The sequence below is a fragment of the Myxocyprinus asiaticus genome, chromosome 11 (genome assembly GCF_019703515.2).
Source record: "Myxocyprinus asiaticus isolate MX2 ecotype Aquarium Trade chromosome 11, UBuf_Myxa_2, whole genome shotgun sequence".
Classification (NCBI taxonomy): domain Eukaryota; kingdom Metazoa; phylum Chordata; class Actinopteri; order Cypriniformes; family Catostomidae; genus Myxocyprinus; species Myxocyprinus asiaticus.
Genome location: NC_059354.1, coordinates 34,517,000 through 34,535,243, shown reverse-complemented (window position 1 = coordinate 34,535,243; position 18,244 = coordinate 34,517,000). Strand labels below are relative to the sequence as shown.

The window sequence follows — 18,244 nt, the reverse complement described above, 5'->3', positions numbered from 1 at the left end:
ACCATTATTCATTTAGTGAGCTAATGAGTTTAAGGGCATTTTCACAACAGATCTTCAGAGAGGTTCGGACATTGTCCATTTGATGTCAGAGTTTAATTTGATTTTTTAATATAGAAACTTGTTTAACAGGGGTGCACACCAAGAAACCCCACCCAAGTCCTCTTCAAAGTGGGGATAGGGTTCAAACAGACTCCAGTGTGGTTTGCAATTGGTATGAAAGCAATCCGGCTTGATTTGTGGACATGAACATGAAGGGCATGAATTTCTTGCAATACTGTGATTAGTTTTGGTAGTAAAACCAAAGCGATGGAAACACAAGTAAACAGTGAAGTGAACAATAGTTTACATTTTTGGCATGTACTCCTTAGTCGTTACCTAGATACAGTGGTAAATAGCTGCTGTTAGTAATCACTTCAAGTTGATGTCGAAATTTACAACTGAAAATATGTGGAATCAAATAATAGAATGTGAAAAGAAAAAGGCCAGTTCAGGGAGAGGGTTGGAATCAAACTCGGGTTCATATTGCAATCGAACCAAGTGTGAAAACATTCTAAAAAAAAAAACTCTGTTATGTTAAACTCTGCAAATGTACAGGAAGGCTGATACTAAAGTATAAATACCTCAAGAAATTAAGCCGCTCCTGGACCTCCTGCACATGACTATACCGACTTCCTGACCGAACCGTTCGAGGATCAAAGTCTGTGTGCTCTGCTTAAAAATACACATAACCAAAATGAATATTAGTATTGTGAAGCAAAAACTAAATATTTAAACCCTCAATTTAACACTGCTATCAATATGCTGTTAGGCTCACACCTTTCGAGAACTGCCTCATATTCTCCATGTATGCGGACAGATTCTCTGCTACGAGAGTGACCAGTGCGTGGTTGTGCTGAAGCTGGTTGATTAGGTCATGCCGATAGAAGACATGTGGGCTTCGTTGCGTTTGACTAAAAACAATAAAAATGCATCATATGTTGTATACGTATAGTAAAACATACAGTTAAATAATCTTCTCTCAATCATTTTTAAAAATATTTTTTATGTCCATCAAGTTCCTATGCTTCAATTAAACTGGCATTATAGGTATATGGAAACAAAAACAAAAACATGTTTAACAATAATAGCTCCTTTTCCCTATTTGAAAGCTTAAAGAATATGTGCAATATCTTGACACCATCAAAGCAAAGACACAGAAAAAGAATTTGATTCAATATAAAATTCATTGCATAAGGTGTTTGGTAGTGTTGGAAAATGTGAGTTCAGCTTTCCACAATTTTGTTTTCTCCTAAGGAGCAAAGGGTTGTCATTTAAAGCTTCCTAAAGGAAGAGTGCACTATAATAAAAAACATTTCCTGGGGGCCTGCGTAGCTCAGCGAGTATTGACGCTGACTACCACACCTGGAATCGTGAGTTCGAATCCAGGGTGTGCTGAGTGACTCCAGCCAGGTCTCCTAAGCAACCAAATTGGCCCGGTTGCTAGGGAGGGTAGAGTCAAATGGGGAAACCTCCTCGTGATCGCGATTAGTGGTTCTCGCTCTCAATGGGGCGCGTGGTAAGTTGTGCGTGGATCGCGGAGAGTAGCATGAGCCTCCACATGCTGGGAATCTCCACGGTGTCATGCACAATGAGCCATGTGATAAGATGTGCGGATTGACGGTCTCAGAAGCGGAGGCAACTGAGACTTGTCCTCTGCCACCCGGATTGAGATGAGTAACCACACCACCATGAGGACCTACTAAGTAGTGGGAATTGGGCATTCCAAATTGGGAGAAAAGGAGATTTAAATGTTTTTTTTTTCTTTATTTAAAATTCCTATGAAAATGTAACACTTATAAGATTATAAAAATGTAAAAAAGATAACCCCAGCACTCTCACTTTATGAGGCTTTATACGCATGACCGCCATCAAAAATCCATGGCCTCTGATTTATGGTAATTTGATTAGATGGTGCAAGGGACACAAAGCAGGTTTTCAAATATTTTTGGGGGGAAATTACTGACTAACAAAAACCTAAAAGCATAAGCTTAAGGTTTATAATTAGGTTAAAAAATTAGTAATAATCATGAAAAACATTTCCCAGAATTAGCTGTCCACTTACCCCTCTAAGCTCTTTAGTACGTTAAAAGGTATTTTCTTTCTGAAAAACAACAGGGATGTGCACGATACATTTGCTACATTTCCTTTGCTCTTCCTTAAATGTGTTGATTGTGAATTGCATGTAATTATTTCTTGAGTATGGGCAAATAGGCCCGAACTTTTTTTTTTCTCTATCTCTTTTTGCGTAAAACAATTATACAGTTCAAGCATCATAAATGTTATTAATTGTTAAATTTGAGTTTTTGCATTACCTTAAATTCTGGGGGGCTTCACCAAAGAGGCTACAGATCTCCCGAATTTGCTTCAAGGCAGGAATCACCCATTTGTCATTAGTTCTCAATTCTTCTATGAATCGGTCGATCCACTGCATCTTCTGCGTATCCCTGTCCTACAACATCACAAAAACACTGTTCTTAATTGATTGTCCTCAGCAGTTTGAAGGATTATATGGGGATGGGGGCATGGTCGTGTGTCTGTCTGCGGGAGAGAGCGGTAAGGATCGTCACCTGGGTTGTAATTATCTCTAACACCTGTCTCTTGTTATAGTGATGGCAGAGGGAGACTTAAAGGCCACGAGCTCACCAGAGAAGAGAGTATGAGCTTGACGCTTACTGATGATCTGTCTGTGTGTTCAAGAAAAAGATTATTTTGTTACCTGATTGAGTGTATAGACTGCATTAAGTTACCCAGAACCTGAGACGAAAGGAAATAAAAACCTTGCCTGCACTGCTTTGTTGCCTCCTGTCTCCTCCATTGCCCAACTGGTGCTGACACTGGTGCTGAAACCCGGGACTTGAGGACAACGGCGCTATGGAATTTTCACCACTGGGCGAAGTCATCAAATCCCTCGCCAGCATCCAGCAGACCCAGCACCAAACCCTCATCAAGTTACGCCTGGAGCAGGAACAGCGGTTTCAACTCTTGCTCCAGGCCCAAGCTGAGGACCGGCAGGTATTCTGGAGCCTGATCGAGAGAGAGGGGGCTGGCGCTGCGATCTCCCCGGAGCCCAATTCCCAAGTCACCCTTATGAAGCTGGGGCCAAATGACGATCCGGAGGCCTACCTCAACTTGTTCGAGAAGACCGCAGAAGTGTGGAAGTGGCCGCCTGACCAGTGGGCAGCCCGCTTGTTGCCGCTACTCTCCGGGGAGGGCGCAGCTAGCAGCCCAACAACTTCCCGCCGCCAGCCTCCTCAATTACTCAGATCTGAAGAAAACCATCCTGCAGCGGGTCGGTCACAATCCGGAGCAAAATCTCCAGTGGTTCCTATCCCTGAGATTCAGGAGACATGGCCGCCTGTTTGCCTTTGCCCAACAGCTCCGGGATGCTTGCCGGAAATGGTTGCTGGCTGAGGGTACCTGTGGCGCCGTGGACATCGTCGACCTGGTGGTACTTGAGCAGTTCATCACCAAGCTTCCTCGTGGGATGGCCGAGTGGGTCCAGTGCCACCACCCGGCATCGTTGGGATCAGGGATCTGGACCAGTTTCGCCACCTCCATTGCCAAGCACTGATCCTGGAAGTGCCCGGCTTCCCCGCAGCCTCAGCAGACCTGCCCAGGCCGCCCTACCTCACTCGTGGGGGCAGTCCCACCAACCTGGGAAGGAGACCGGAGAGAGACAGGAGAAGAGGGAGACACAGGGAAGGACCCCTTAGTCCAGGTTAAAGGTTTGGGTGGGGTTCCTCCCCACCTCCGGGGAGCCGGAACAGGACGGGAAGGGGAAGGGTGAAGGGGGGGGTGGGGTTGAGATGCAAGAGAAAGAGAGTCTGCTTCGCTGCCTCCCGGAAACACCGCCATGTAGTCCTCTGCCAGCTGGACGGCCTCTTCCAGGATCAGTACTTGGCGATTGAGGTGGCGACACTGGTCCAGATCCCTGATGCTCCGCAGGCTGCCCCCGATCAGGCAGGGGCGTATCGTGTACAGGTAAGTCTAAAAGGGGATACATACCAAGCTTTGGTATATTCCGGCTGTTCTCAAACCTCCATTCACCAACGCTTTATGCAAGATGGGGCATTGGGCACGAATAAACAGGTAAGGGTGAGGTGTGTACACAGGGATATTCACAAGTATCAAGTGGTTACCACTGAGATACAATTCAGGGGAAAAAAGCATAGAGTAGAGGCCACGGTTAATCCCGCCTCACCCATCCACTGATTTTGGGAACGAATCGCCTGGGTTTAAAAACACAAAGGAAATGTGTGTGGATGGGTCCTGTAAAATGTTATCTCTGTGTGTGACGTGCAATGCTATGGCTGGAGAGGTGGTACCAGGGCCGTCTATGTCTGCTCCTGAGGAGGATATCCCTCTAGAGCAGTCACGTGACGAGCCTCTCAAGAACACGTTTGACCAAGTGAGAGTAATTGATGGTCAATAACTCCGGCCTGACGTCGCACTCACTTACCCGTATTTTTCTATTATCAATGATAGGTTGTATTGAGTGATGCAGGACACTCAGGCGAAAGAAAATCCAACCCAATTGTTAGTACCAAAGAGCCGTTGGGAAACCCTCTTCCAGCCGGCTCACCATAATCCAAAGGCTGGCCATTTAGGGCATGAGAAAACACTCAACCGAATAACGGCCCAGTTGTTTTGGCCGGGCATTCACGAAGACGTTCACAAGTGGTGTGCGACGTGCCGGGAATGTCAGTTGGTGAACCCATCGGTCACCCCAAAAGCGCCCTTGCACCCTCTACCACTAATCGAGGTCCCCTTCGAAAGACTTGCCATGGACCTCGTCGGGGCATTAGAATGGACTGCACGCGGGCATCGCTTTGTATTAGTCCTGGTGGATTATGCAACGCGATATCCGGAAGCAGTGCCCCTGCACAACATCTCGACATGTAGTGTTGATGAGGCCCTCTTCATAATAATCTCCCAAGTGGGGATTCCAAAAGAAATCCTCACTGATTAAGGCACAACCTTTACGTTACGATCACTTTGCGAACTCTATGAATTGTTAGGTATTAAATCGATTCGCACCAGTGTTTACCACCCACAAACAGATGGGTTGGTGGAACGATTTAATAAAACTTAAAACATGATTCGTAAGTTTGTACACAAGGATGCAAGAAATTGGGATAAGTGGCTCGATCCCCTGTTATTTGCAGTTCGAGAGGTCCCGCAAGCCTCCACATGGTTTTCCCCATTCGAGCTACTGTATGGGCGTCGGCCGCATGGCGTGCTTGGGGGGAGGGACCTTCAAACAGTCAAAATGAAATCCAGTAAATTCTGATCTTAGAGCAAAACTCCACACTTTGGGGTGATTAACACAGGAGAATTTGCTACATTTCTTTTGCTCTTCCTTAAATGTGTTGATTGTGAATTGCATGTAATTATTTCTTGAGTAGGAGCAAATAGGCCCGAATTTGTTTTTCTCTATCTCTTTTTGCGTAAAACAATTATACAGTACAAGCATCATAAATTGTATTAATTGTTAAATTTGAGTTTTTGCATTACCTTAAATTCTGGGGGGCTTCTCCAAAGAGGCTACAGATCTCCCAAATTTGCTTCAAGGCAGGAATCACCCATGGGTTGGTGGAACGAATTAATAAATCCTTAAAAAACATGATTTGTAAGTTTGTACACAAGGACGCAAGAAATTGGGATAAGTGGCTCAATCCGCTGTTATTTGCAGTCCAAGAGGTCCTGCGAGCCTCCACAGGGTTTTCCCCATTCAAGCTACTGTATGGGCGTCAGCCGCGTGGCATGCTTGGGGGGAGGGACCTTCAAACAGTCAAAATGAAATCCAGTATGTTCTAGATCTTAGAGCAAAACTCCACACTTTGGGGCGATTAACACACGATACGTTTGCTACAGGAACGTAGCAGGAACGTCAAAGCCGCTGTATGACAGGGGCACTTGTCTACGGGAATTCGCACCGGGAGATAAAGTGCTTGTATTACTGCCCACCTCAAGCTCTAAATTACTCGTCAAGTGGCAAGGGCCCTTTGAGGTCACACGGCGAGTCAGAGATCTCGATTATGGAGGTTAAGCGAACGGATACGGGTGGGGCACGTCAAGTTTGCCATCTCAACCTCCTAAAAGCATGGAGGGAGGCAGTCCCTGTGGCTCTAGCGACGGTAGTCCCCGAGAGGGTGGAGCTCGTGCCAGAGGTGTCTCTCAAACCAAATTCATTCAACCCGGTCCCTTGTGGAGACCACCTCTCACCGTCGCAGTTCACAGATGTAGCCAGGTTGCAAACGGAATTTGCGGATGTGTTCTCGCCACTTCCCGGTTGCACGAACCTCATAGAACACCATATCGAGACCAACCCGGGGGTTGTGATTCGTAGCCGGCCCTATCGCCTTCCTGAACACAAAAAAAAGGTTGTAAGGAAGAACTAGTGGCTATGCTTGATATGGGCATAATAGAAGAGTCGCACAGCTATTGGGCCAACCCTGGTGGTTCTAGAGCAACAAGGCGGTGTCCAAATTTGACACGTACTCAATGCCTCAGATTGACGAATTGCTCAATCGGCTGGGTGCAGCTCAATTTTATTCAACACTGGACTTAGAGTTATTGGCAGATCCCTTTAACTCCAATATCCCGAGAAAAAACTGCTTTTTCCACCCCGTTTGGCTTACACCAATTTGTGACCCTCCCGTTCGGTTTGTTCGGGGCCCCAGCCATGTTCCAGTGGAGTTGGCAAGCCGGATTTTGCCCTGGCCTGAGTCGGACAGTGGGGATATGTGGGGATGGGGGCGTGGTTGTGTGTCTGTGTGCGGGAGAGAGAGCAGTAAGGCTAGTCACCTGGGTTGTAATTATCTCTAACACCTGTCTCTTGTTATAGTGATGGCGGAGGGAGACTTAAAGGCCATCAGCTCACCAGAGAAGAGGAGAGAGAGTATGAGTTTGACACTTACTGATGATCTGACCGTGTGTTCAAGAAAAATATTATTTTGTTACGTGATTGAGTGTATAGACTGCATTAAGGTACCCAGAACCTGAGGCGAAAGGAAATAAAAACCTTGCCTGCACTGCTTCATTGCCTCCTGTCTCCTCCATTGCCCAAAAGAACTAAACTACAGATTAGTTTATCCAGAAATTTAAATCCTGCTATCATTTACTCAATTCTCATGTTGTTCCAAACTCGTATCGTTGTGACACATCATATTTGCATGTAAACCAGTGCAAAATGAAAATTAAAGTTGTTCTGTTCTTCACACAAAGCTATCTTATGACTTAAGATGACTAGTTATATAGAGCGGGAGTCATATTGGCCATACTTGTTGCCTTTTTGTCCCTTTTGGCACTTGACAGCCCCCATCCCCAATATTTTTCACTGTATGGAAAAGAGCAACAACGGCATTTTGAAAAATAACTCCTTGTGTGTCACAAGGAAGAAAGAAATTTATACAGGTTTCGAATGACATGAGAGCAAGTAAATTATGGCATCTTTGGGTGAACCAACCCTTGTCTGCCATAAGTAGCACTATTAAATGTTAAGGTTGATCAGGGTACCTGAGAGCAGCTATAGTCCAAAATCTTGATATGAGCGCTAAGGGCCTGGTCCATGATATCCACAGGAACATCATCACTATGGGCCAAATTCCACAGCAGATTGAGCACTTTGTGAGCCATCACACCATCCTTATCATCCTCTGCCAGTCGACGAATCAATTCCAGTAACTTTTCTCTCTGCTTTTTACTTGCATTCGTCCAGCTCTCCTGTAAACCATAAAATTATTCATCTAAGGACAGAGATTCTGTTATCTGTGGGGATGCTAGTAGGCAGAGTAGTAGGCATGCTGAGCCCTAATGAAACTGATCTTCTATAATGCATTGTTCTCTACATTAATATAACCTTATGCATTATGCACAATCTTGGCAACAGCCAGTTCATTAGCAATAACCTTGAAGCAGTCGAAGAGATGGTCCAGTTGTTCAGGTGAGAAATCCCATGCCAGCTTTGCAAGGAGATCATGAACATTCTTGACAATAGCCTCATGTTTCCCAGCCTGAGGATACAAACACTATTATTACAATCACAAAAACTGCTTGAGTAATTATTTGTTCCACCCATTTTTACTAATGGAGTGAAGCTGAAGCACTGGTAAGCACAAGAAAATGTGATAATGCCACAAAAATATGAAAATGTTAAAGGGCATATTTTTCTTATTTTTATAAAATTATATTTTGACAGAAAAATGAGGTGTTTTTGTCAATACTATGCAAGGCAATGGGGTCCAACACTTTCAAGCTCCAAAAATGGCATAAAAGGCAGCAAAAGGTAACCTATACAATTTGCGTGTTTTTTTGTTTTTTTGTTTTTTTAAAACCCTTTTCTCCCCATTTTGGAATGTCCAATTCCCACTACTTAGTAGGTCCTCGTGGTGGCACGGTTACTCATCTCAATCCTGGTGGCGGAGGACAAGTCTCAGTTGCCTCCGCTTCTGAGACAGTCAATCCACGCATCTTATCACGTGGCTCGTTTTGCATGACACCGCGGAGACTCCCAGTATGTGGAGGCTCATGCTACCCTCTGCAATCCACGCACAACTTACCATGCTTCCCATTTAGAGGGAGAACCACTAATCGTCACCATGAGGAGGTTACCCCATGTGACTCTACCCTTTCTAGCAACCGAGCCAATTTGGTTGCTTAAGAGACCTGGCTGGAGTCACTCAGCACACCCTGGATTCGAACTCGCGACTCAAGGGGTGGTAGTCAGCATCAATACTCGATGAGCTACCCAGGCCCCTCAATTTGAGAGGTTTAATCCATTTTCTGAGGCAATACAATCGGTTTTGGGTGAGAAACAGACCAAAATGTAACTCCTGTTTCACTATACAGTTATGTGAAAGTGATTTCTGATTTCTTACATTTTTGTGTATTTTTCATACTAAATTGTTTTAGATCTTCAAACGAGATAACAAAACAAAAGCAACCTGAGTAAACACAAAATACAGTTTTCAAATAAAAATTTTTTTTTCATTGAAGCAAAAAAAGTTATCACCTATATCACCCATGTGAAAAACGAACTGCCCCCTTAAACTTCATAGCTGGTTGTGCCACCTTTGGCAGCAACAGCTGCAACCAAACACTTCCAGTAACAGGAGATCAGTCTTTCACAACGCTGTGGTGGTATTTTGGCCCACTCTTCTTTGCAGAACTGCTTTAGTTCAGCCACATTGGAGGGTGAGCACGAACTGCCCGTTTAAGTTCCTGCCACAGCATCTCAATTGGGCTTAAGTCAGGACTTTGACTAGGCCACCCCAAAACTTTAATTTAGCTTATTTTGAGCCATTCAGAGGTGAACTTACTCCTATGCTTTGGATCATTGTCTTGCTGCATAATCCAGTTGCGCTTGAGCTTCAACTCAAAGACTGATGACCAGACGTTCTCCTTTAGGATTTTCTGCTAGAGAGCAGAATTCATGTTTCCCTCAATTACTGCAAGTCGCCCTGGCCCTGAAGTAGCAAAGCATCCCCACACCATCACACTACCACTAACATGCTTGTCCGTAGGTATGATGTTTTTTTGTGGAATTCTGTGTTTGATTTACGTCAGATGTAGTGGGACCCTGTCTTCCAAACAGTTCCACTTTCGTGTCATCAGTCCACAGAACATTCTCCCAAAAGGTTTGTGGATCATCAAAGTATGTTTCGGTTAAATTCAGATGAGCCTTATTGTTCTTCTGGGTTAGCAGTGGTTTTCGCCTCACCACTCTTCCATGGATGGCATTTGTGGCCAGTGACTTTCTGATAGTGGTGTAATGAACAGTGACTTTTATTGATGTGAGAGAAGCCTGCAGTTCCTTGGATGTTGTCCTTGGTTTTTTTGTGACGTCCTGGATGAGTTGTTGCTGTGCTCTTGGAGGAATTTTGGAAGGTCGGCCAGTTCTGGGAAGGTTCACTACTGTGCCAAGATTTCTCCATTTGGAGATAATGGCTCTCACTGTGGATCTTTGGAGTCCCAGACCCTTTGAAATAGCTTTGTAACCCTTCCCAGACTGAAGTATTTAAATCACCTTTTTCCTCATCATTTCTGGAATTTCTTTCGACCTTGGCATAGTGTGCTACTGGGTGAGACCTTTGAGCCAACTTCATGCTGCTGAAAAAGTTCTATTGAGGTGTTGATTTGATTGAACAGGGCTGCCAGTAATCATGTCTGGGTGTGTCTAGTCCAGCTGAACCCCTGAATGCAGTTTAATAAATAAATTTTCGCAAATACTTTTTCACACAGGCCCAGTTGGTATTAGCTAACTTTTTTGCTTCAATAAATAACATTATAATTTAAAAACTGTATTTTATGTTTACTCAGATTGCCTTTGTTTTATGTTAGATTTTGTTTGAATTTTTTAAACAATTTAGTATGAGATATACACAAAAACAGAAGAAATCAGAATGGGGGCAAATACTTTTCAAAAGCACTGTAAATCTTAACATCTGCAGTTTCCTTAGCAAGATCATGAATTTGAAGCCAATTACACTTCCTAGCGCTTGATGCATGAGCAGAGCGCTGTATATGTGCTGTCCTTTTTGGAGCTTGAAAGTGTTGGACCCCATTAGGGCTTGTCAGTATATAAATATTTTTAATCGTGATTAATCTCATAATTTTTAATAGTTAATCGTGATTCATCTTTAGATTTTAAAAGTTTGAACTCCATATGAAAAGCGCGTCTTGTTCTGCTTTCAGCGCTGGCACATCCAATATAAAGATTTATCTGAACTGTCCGGCGATCATTAGCCACTTTGATAATTAGATCATTAGACACTTCAAAAGCTCGGAGGCAACGAGTAAAGTTGAAATTATATTAAATTTGAGCGGAGTCAACAGAGAGAAAATCTAGCTGCACAGCGGACTTGTAAGAATTGACATGCTTATGTGGTAAAATGCTGACTTACAAAATATGCGTTAAGGACTTCAGTGAAGTCCAGCGAAGTCCCTTCAGCATTAGTTTTATAAGAGGTTCTTTCTCCAGCACTTGCTCATTGGCTCGGACTTGCTGTTGTGTGTTTGTTTTTAGTGTGTATATGAGTGTAATGTCCCCACTAAACACAACGCAAAGGTCACGCCCTCTAACAGTGTTTTTAACTCACTCGTAGCTGAATAAAATGCCAGAATCTAACGTCAAATTGATTAAGAATAAAAAAAATGCATTAAACATTTTAATTAATCGCATGCTTTAATGCTGACAGCACTAATAAAAATACATTAAATCTCTATCAAAATATCTTTGTGTTCCGCAAAACAAAGAAAGTCATACGAGTTTGAGACAGCATAAGGGTGAGTAAATAATGAGAGAATTATCATTTTTTGGGTTAACTATTCCTTTAACGCAACTAACGTTTAATATTTAACATTAACATTTATGAATATGAAAAACAACATGAGATTAATCTAATCTTAATTAAATGATTACGTTTAATTTCACGACTCTTTGGCATTAATTTTATTGAATCAAATCTAAAACATGTTAGACTGCTGATGAGTACGTATGATGGAGAACATGTACTGTATTGAGTGTACCGGACACCTCACCTGAGCGGCCCAGATGTTGTCTAGGTCCTGAAGTGTTAGGGCTTTTTCTTTGATGACAAATCGTAGGATCTTCTCCAGTTTCTCCACATACTGTGGCTGATGAAGGCTGTCTCGCAGCACAATAGACAAAATATTGTTCTGCTGAATCCATTCCTGTGAGAAAAAAACCCTTGTTCCGTTAATGACAGACATAAGCAATGTCAAAATGGGCCAAATTTTTGCCAAAACATTTATTTTGACTGCCTCAAAGCCCTCAAGACACCTCACAAACACAACATAAACTTTCTATCAGACCTTTGTAAACTTTATTTGCTCAGTATGTGCTAATATTCAATTATAAGAACCAAATGACAAGCCAATGCTCATTCTTTAGTTTTAATTACAGCAGCATTACTTACTGCCATGCGTTCTGCCGTAAGCCACTCCTCCTCTTCAGGATTGCCATGACGATGCGTGTAGTAGGAAACACTTGAAATCACCTTGTTTACTTCATTTAGTGCATTCATTTTGCCATTAAAAGAAGAAATCTGCAATAACCTGTAGCAAAACAATTGGCCCCAGTTATCTAAATCAATAATTGCAAGCACTGCTTAACGTCTTAAAACAAGTTTAATCAAATATTCATCTCACCTAAGAATCATTTTTAACCTAAATATCTCTAAATTCTTCACTGTTTCCTCTTGGCCTGGTACTCGAGAGGCCAGATTCTTCAAAGATTTGATTATCATAGACAGGGCATCGTTTTTGGCTTCATTCTTTGCTTCCTTTTTCAATTCCTCATCCGTGAGGTTTTCTAGAAACTGGGGAACCATTTCTATGATGGGAAGGAAGTACTTCTTCACTGTGTGCAAAGTGAGAAACTCATAGCACTGTCCAAAAGGCCTGCAAAACACAACAATCAATCACACCTTACCAAATTCAAAATTCCAACTTTCAGGCAGGCAGGTTAAAAATGTTTGATTGCTCTTACTTAATGAGTGCAGCAATGATCTGAACATTCAGAGCTTGGCCACTCACGAATCGATCATGCAGAATTTGAAACCCGTTTAACGTGCCAAATTTGTTTATTAAATCCACCAACCAGCCCTGCAGGAAACAAACAAACAGGACGTTTTCAGAAAATACACCAGTACAGCACAAGAACAAAATAAAACATTGAAATTAAAGCTAAACACAGCTTTAAAAGAAAGACTAGCTGACACTAGGTGATTTTTCCAGGGATTTTACAGGTGTGAGCTTCATTAACATAATCGCCAACCAGGCGGAGGGAGACAAGGTGCAGAATACAGTGCATCTGGAAAGAATTCACAGCGCTTCACTTTTTCCACATTTTATTATGTTACAGCCTTATTCCAAAATGGATTAAATTCATTATTTTCCTCAAAATTCTACAAACAATACCCCATAATGACAATATGAAAGAAGTTTGTTTGAAATCTTTGCAAATTTATAAAAAAATAAAATAAAAAAAAAATCACATGTACATAAGTATTCACAGCCTTTGCTCAATTCTTTGTTGAAGCACCTTTGGCACCAATTACAGCCAAGTCTTTTTGAGTATGATGCTACAAGCTTGGCACACCTATTTTTGGGCAGTTTCTCTCATTCTTCTTTGCAGGACCTCTCAAGCTCCATCAGGTTGGATGGGGAGCGTCGGTGCACAGCCATTTTCAGATCTCTCCAGAGATGTTCAATCGGGTTCAAGTCTGGGCCCTGGCTGGGCCACTCAAGGACATTCACAGAGTTGTCCCGTAGCCACTCCTTTGTTATCTTGGCTGTGTGCTTAGGGTCGTTGTCCTGTTGGAAGATGAACCTTCGCCCCAGTCTGAGGTCCAGAGCGCTCTGTAGCAGGTTTTAATCAAGGATGTCTCTGCACATTGCTGCATTAATCTTTCCCTCGATCCTGACTAGTCTCCCAGTTCCTGCCGCTGAAAAACATCCCCACGGCATGATGCTTCCACCACCATGCTTCACTGTAGGGATGGTATTGGCCAGGTGATGAGCGGTGCCTGGTTTCCTCCAGACATGACGCTTGCCATTCAGGCCAAAGAGTTCAATCTTTGTTTTATCAGACCAGAGAATTTTGTTTCTCATGGTCTGAGAGTCCTTCAGGTGCCTTTTGGCAAACTCCAGGCGGGCTGTCATGTGCCTTTTACAGAGGAGTGGCTTCCGTCTGGCCACTCTACCATACAGGCCTGATTGGTGGAGTGCTGCAAAGATGGTTGTTCTTCTGGAAGGTTCTCCTCTCTCCACAGAGAAATGCTGGAGCTCTGTCAGAGTGAACATCGGGTTCTTGGTCACCTCCCTTACTAAGGCCCTTCTCCCCCGATCGCTCAGTTTGGCCAGGCGGTCAGCTCTAGGAAGAGTCCTGGTGGTTCCAAACTTCTTCCATTTACGGATGATGGAGGCCACTGTGCTCATTGGGACCTTCAATGCTGCAGAAATTTTTCTGTACCCTTCCCCAGATCTGTGCCTCGATACAATCCTGTCTCGGAGGTCTACAGACAATTCCTTGGACTTCATGGATTGGTTTGTGCTCTGACATGCACTGTTAACTGTGGGACCTTATATAGACAGGCGTGTGCCTTTCCAAATCATGTCCAATCAACTGAATTTACCACAGGTGGACTCCAATCAAGTTGTAGAAACATCTCAAGGATGATCAGTGGAAACAGGATGCACCTGAGCTCAATTTAGAGTGTCATGGCAAAGGCTGTGAATACTTATGTACATGTGATTTAGTTTTAGTTTTTTATTTTTAATAAATTTGCAAAGATTTCAAACAAACTTTCACATTGTCATTGTGAGGTATTGTTTGTAGAATTTTGAGGAAAATAATGAATTTAATCCATTTTGGAATAAGGTTGTAACATAACAAAATGTGGAAAAAGTGAAGCGCTGTGAATACTTTCCGGATGTACTGTAGCGTCTGCCAGAGGGAGGTCACTTGACCATCGGGAATCCCTGCAGAGTTAATGGCTTCAAAAACTGAAAAAGCACATCAGGGTTGCTTGAAAAAATTGTTCTGTCACAGAGGCGGGCTCATGTTCTCTTCAAATGACCAATGAGCTTTACTGAAGAACTGACAAGCTGGTCAAGCTGATCTGAACGTTTTCGTCGCACTCTGCTGCATATTATCACAAACGTTAATTGTAATCCATTGCGATTATGGTGATTAGTGTTTTTCCCTGCCGTTTTTCCTTCACTAAAATGACATCAGAAAGCGGAGCCACAACAATCTGTTTTTATAGAACGTAATTTCTTTACACACTGAAAGCTGCATATGGACATACGCATTCTACGACAAGCCTTGATAGGATAAATACACAATCACGCACTTTCACAAGGTAAAGTTACTCCATGAATCACATCCTTACAGAGTTCACACCTGGCTCTTTTGCAGCATTTGTTTCGGAAACCTCGTGCATTTTCTCCCTTTGTTTGGTTTGTAGGTCAGCTCTTCACTGTAATTCAACATCAAAAAGCAGATATAGACTTTTGGCTATACCGATATAGGTCGATCTTCACGATCGCTTCTCTCTTTTGGATAGTGGAAGAACAGACACAGGTAGGACGGCGCCAGCAACTTTTTGACAAATAAAAACATGGCTTCACTCTTTGTGTGTGTGTACACATTTGTGTGTGGGCACACGGGAGAGAGAGAGAACTTCGGGACAGTGAGAACAGTTATTTTTCAATGCAGAAATAATGCAAAAGCAACTAATGACAGATATAAATAAAAATTTTACAGTTTTAAAACATTACCTTGTGAAAGCGAACTGAACTATGAGGAAAATGCAACACTTTAACTATATTAGCCCGTTTCCGATCAAATCAAGCAAGCTACAGGTCTGAAATAGCCCTGAATGACTTTATTACAATCGTTTATGCTCACAATCAACTAGTTAAATGCCAGTTTTACTTTTCCATTGCAGCAAGCTCTTATCTCACTTTGCAGGTACACCATACAGCTTCAAGTAAGAAGGTTTATGACAGTCCAAAATAGTAATCTTTAAATTGCGCCACTGACAAGCACTGTCTCACCTTGGGAGAGCGAGGGTCAGGTGGACGGGCAAACAGCTCATCCTCAGCCAGCTGAACCCCAGCAGGCACCGTCTCTGAGGGCCGAGTACCATTGTAGATGTGGAACTTACAGTGGGGGTTGGTGGCCATTGCCAAGAGTTCTAGCAGAGGGAACCAGTCCTGAGAGAGCTTGGTCACACACAGCTCCACCAGTCGGTGGGCGTTATTTATGATGCATCGCTGTCGAGAGAAAAGTGACAGATCATTTGTTGACATCTTAGTCCAAAAACATACTCTACGCAAGTAGGCAAATGTAGACAAATTCTTGGCAAATGTATTTCATGGGTCCAGTTGTACATAACTTTGCAGTAACAAACTTCAGTACTCCAGGGGGAGAAAAAGTTACCTTAAAATGTCTGCGCATTTAAAGTAATAGTTCACCCAAAAATGAAAATTCTCTCATCACTTACTCATCCTCATACCATCCCAGATGTATAAGAATTTATCTTCTGCTGAACAGAAACGAAAATTTTTAGAAGTATATTTCAGCTACTAGGTCCATACAATGCAATGAACTGTGACCAAAACTTTTGAAGCTCCAAAAAGCCCATAAAGCCAGCATAAAAGTAATCTATAAGACTCCAGTGGTTAAATCCATGTCTTCTGAAGAAATATGATAGGAGTGGGTGAGAAACAGATCATTATTTAGATTGCACGAAGAATACAAATCACCAAAACATAGAAGGATAACTTGGTCCTCTCATGAACGTGCATGAGGGCTGGTCGAAAGTGGAGATTTATAGTAAAAAAAATAAAAATAAAAAAATAAAAAAATTGATTTTTTTCTGAACCACACCAATCATATTGCTTCTGAAGACATGGGTTTAACCATTAGAGTCGAATGGATTATTTTATACTGCTATTATGTGCTTTTTGGAGCTTCAAAGCTTTGGTCACAATTCATTTGCACTGCATGGACTAACAGAGCTGATATATTATCCTAAAAATCCTTTGTTTGTGTTCAGCAGGAGAAAGAAATTCATACACATCTGGTTTGGCATGAGGGTGAGTAAATGAGAGAATTTATATTTTTTAGGTAACCTATCCCTTTAAACCCCATGTGTTATTATTCAAGTAGCTAGCCATAAAGATGTCAACAGTTTAATGTTATGTGATAGAAAAGAGAAAAATGATCACAGAAGATGACAGTTTACACTAATTGCCGGAGGTACAGTGCAACTTACAACAGCACACTTGTTTTTCGTTATGAATTGAGTTCTGACACATATAGAAATAAAGCTTGCATAGCTAGAAGAGTTTGTTGATGTAGTTTTATGTACTGGCCTAAAATGAAATGCAAGTGCAGCTTATATTTTTTTATTTATATTGAGAAGGCAGTCTCAAAATATAAAAAATGGTTTATATTTGCGTGCCACTGAGGCTGATCGCAGAGCAGCTAAAACGAGCCTCGTTTAAGAGGGGTGACTCAGAACTGTGTCCAAATACTGCCTTTGTTTTACTGAAAGGGGTTCTTTGATCTAAGCTTTGGCATTTTAATCAAACACCAAATAAGATGAGGGCACCAAAAATAGCATTACATTTCTTCACAGCTGCCCTAAGAATCAGTCAGTTCTTGAAGGGACAGCCAGATAGATTAGTAAAACACCTTAATGTGCAGACACACACACACAAAAAAAATATATAAAAATAATAAATATTTTAATAATAATATTATTATTATTATTTATTTTTAGTAAAGTCATGATGAAAATGGCACCAAAATTCAGGTTGCAGGACTCACATGTATCTCAAATTTCCATCCGCTAACAGCCTCATCTGTCAGTATTTTCGTAAAAGATATTGTCAAGCCATCTCTGAAAAACCTCTGGCATGCTTCACACTTGACATCAAGTCCTTGAGACAGAAATGAAAGAAAAAACTATCAGAGGCTGACAGAGACTATAAAGAATTCCTTTGAGAGCAAAAGTGAAAGCTTAAGACTCAGAAAAAAAAAACCTACTCATCAACAAAACAATTAGATAATAAAGCAACAATATTAAATGGCAATAAAGAGATAACACATTTGGAGGATAACTATTTTACCTTTTTTACAAAGATCTATAGCAGCTTCAAGAAGAACTTCTAATTCACCCTTTGGCAAGACTGGAACAACCCAACGAGGTCTGTTTATAAACAAAAAAACAGCATAATTCTTCTGCATATCCTTTAACTTATTACCAGACGACAATAATAATTTTCTACAATTTCAACCATTTAAGCATTCATCTAACAAAACATGAATTTTCCAAGAGCATTTCCCCCCCCAAAAAATCCCCTGATTAAACTTCTTCAGTGCTCCGGATTACCTAAACTCATTGCTTCGAGTCCTACCTGTTGATCATGTCATCCAGCTTGGCCAGTTCAGTGTGGGGGAAAGCTGGCTCCTCCTCCTCCAGGGGAGTGGGACAGTCCCCCTGACCCTGGTCATCTGGTGGGCTCACTGGAGAGTTCTCATTGGATGAGTTGGGAGAGGACGTCTGTAAAGCAAACAGTTCAGAGGTTCAAGAAAGTTTAAAGACAAGCCTAAGACACACAGATAACATATTCAGGATCTTCGTTTCTGGCTAAACCAGGCTACAGC

General features: G+C 42.2%; 1 protein-coding gene across 12 annotated transcripts in view; it reads right to left on the bottom strand.

Annotated features, from left to right (window-relative positions):
• Window positions 1-18,244, bottom strand: part of usp9 (ubiquitin specific peptidase 9) — a 70,253-nt gene that overhangs the window by 42,665 nt on the left and 9,344 nt on the right. For 7 of the 12 annotated variants that reach the window (XR_007898439.1, XM_051710192.1, XM_051710193.1 and 4 more), the window contains exons 3-16: window positions 17,995-18,140; window positions 17,707-17,786; window positions 17,405-17,517; window positions 15,625-15,843; window positions 12,551-12,666; window positions 12,211-12,462; window positions 11,979-12,117; window positions 11,581-11,733; window positions 7,950-8,054; window positions 7,558-7,764; window positions 2,352-2,488; window positions 2,102-2,140; window positions 817-950; window positions 621-711 (exon numbers count right to left, since the gene is read on the bottom strand). Coding sequence is in view for 11 of the 12 variants with exons in the window: in XM_051710192.1 (XP_051566152.1) it covers window positions 621-711; window positions 817-950; window positions 2,102-2,140; window positions 2,352-2,488; window positions 7,558-7,764; window positions 7,950-8,054; window positions 11,581-11,733; window positions 11,979-12,117; window positions 12,211-12,462; window positions 12,551-12,666; window positions 15,625-15,843; window positions 17,405-17,517; window positions 17,707-17,786; window positions 17,995-18,140 (1,931 nt within the window). In the remaining variant the exon portion in view is untranslated. The remainder of the gene's footprint in view (window positions 1-620; window positions 712-816; window positions 951-2,101; window positions 2,141-2,351; window positions 2,489-7,557; window positions 7,765-7,949; window positions 8,055-11,580; window positions 11,734-11,978; window positions 12,118-12,210; window positions 12,463-12,550; window positions 12,667-15,624; window positions 15,844-17,404; window positions 17,518-17,706; window positions 17,787-17,994; window positions 18,141-18,244) is intronic. The other 5 variants (XM_051710194.1, XM_051710190.1, XM_051710195.1 and 2 more) reach the window with 3 other exon arrangements.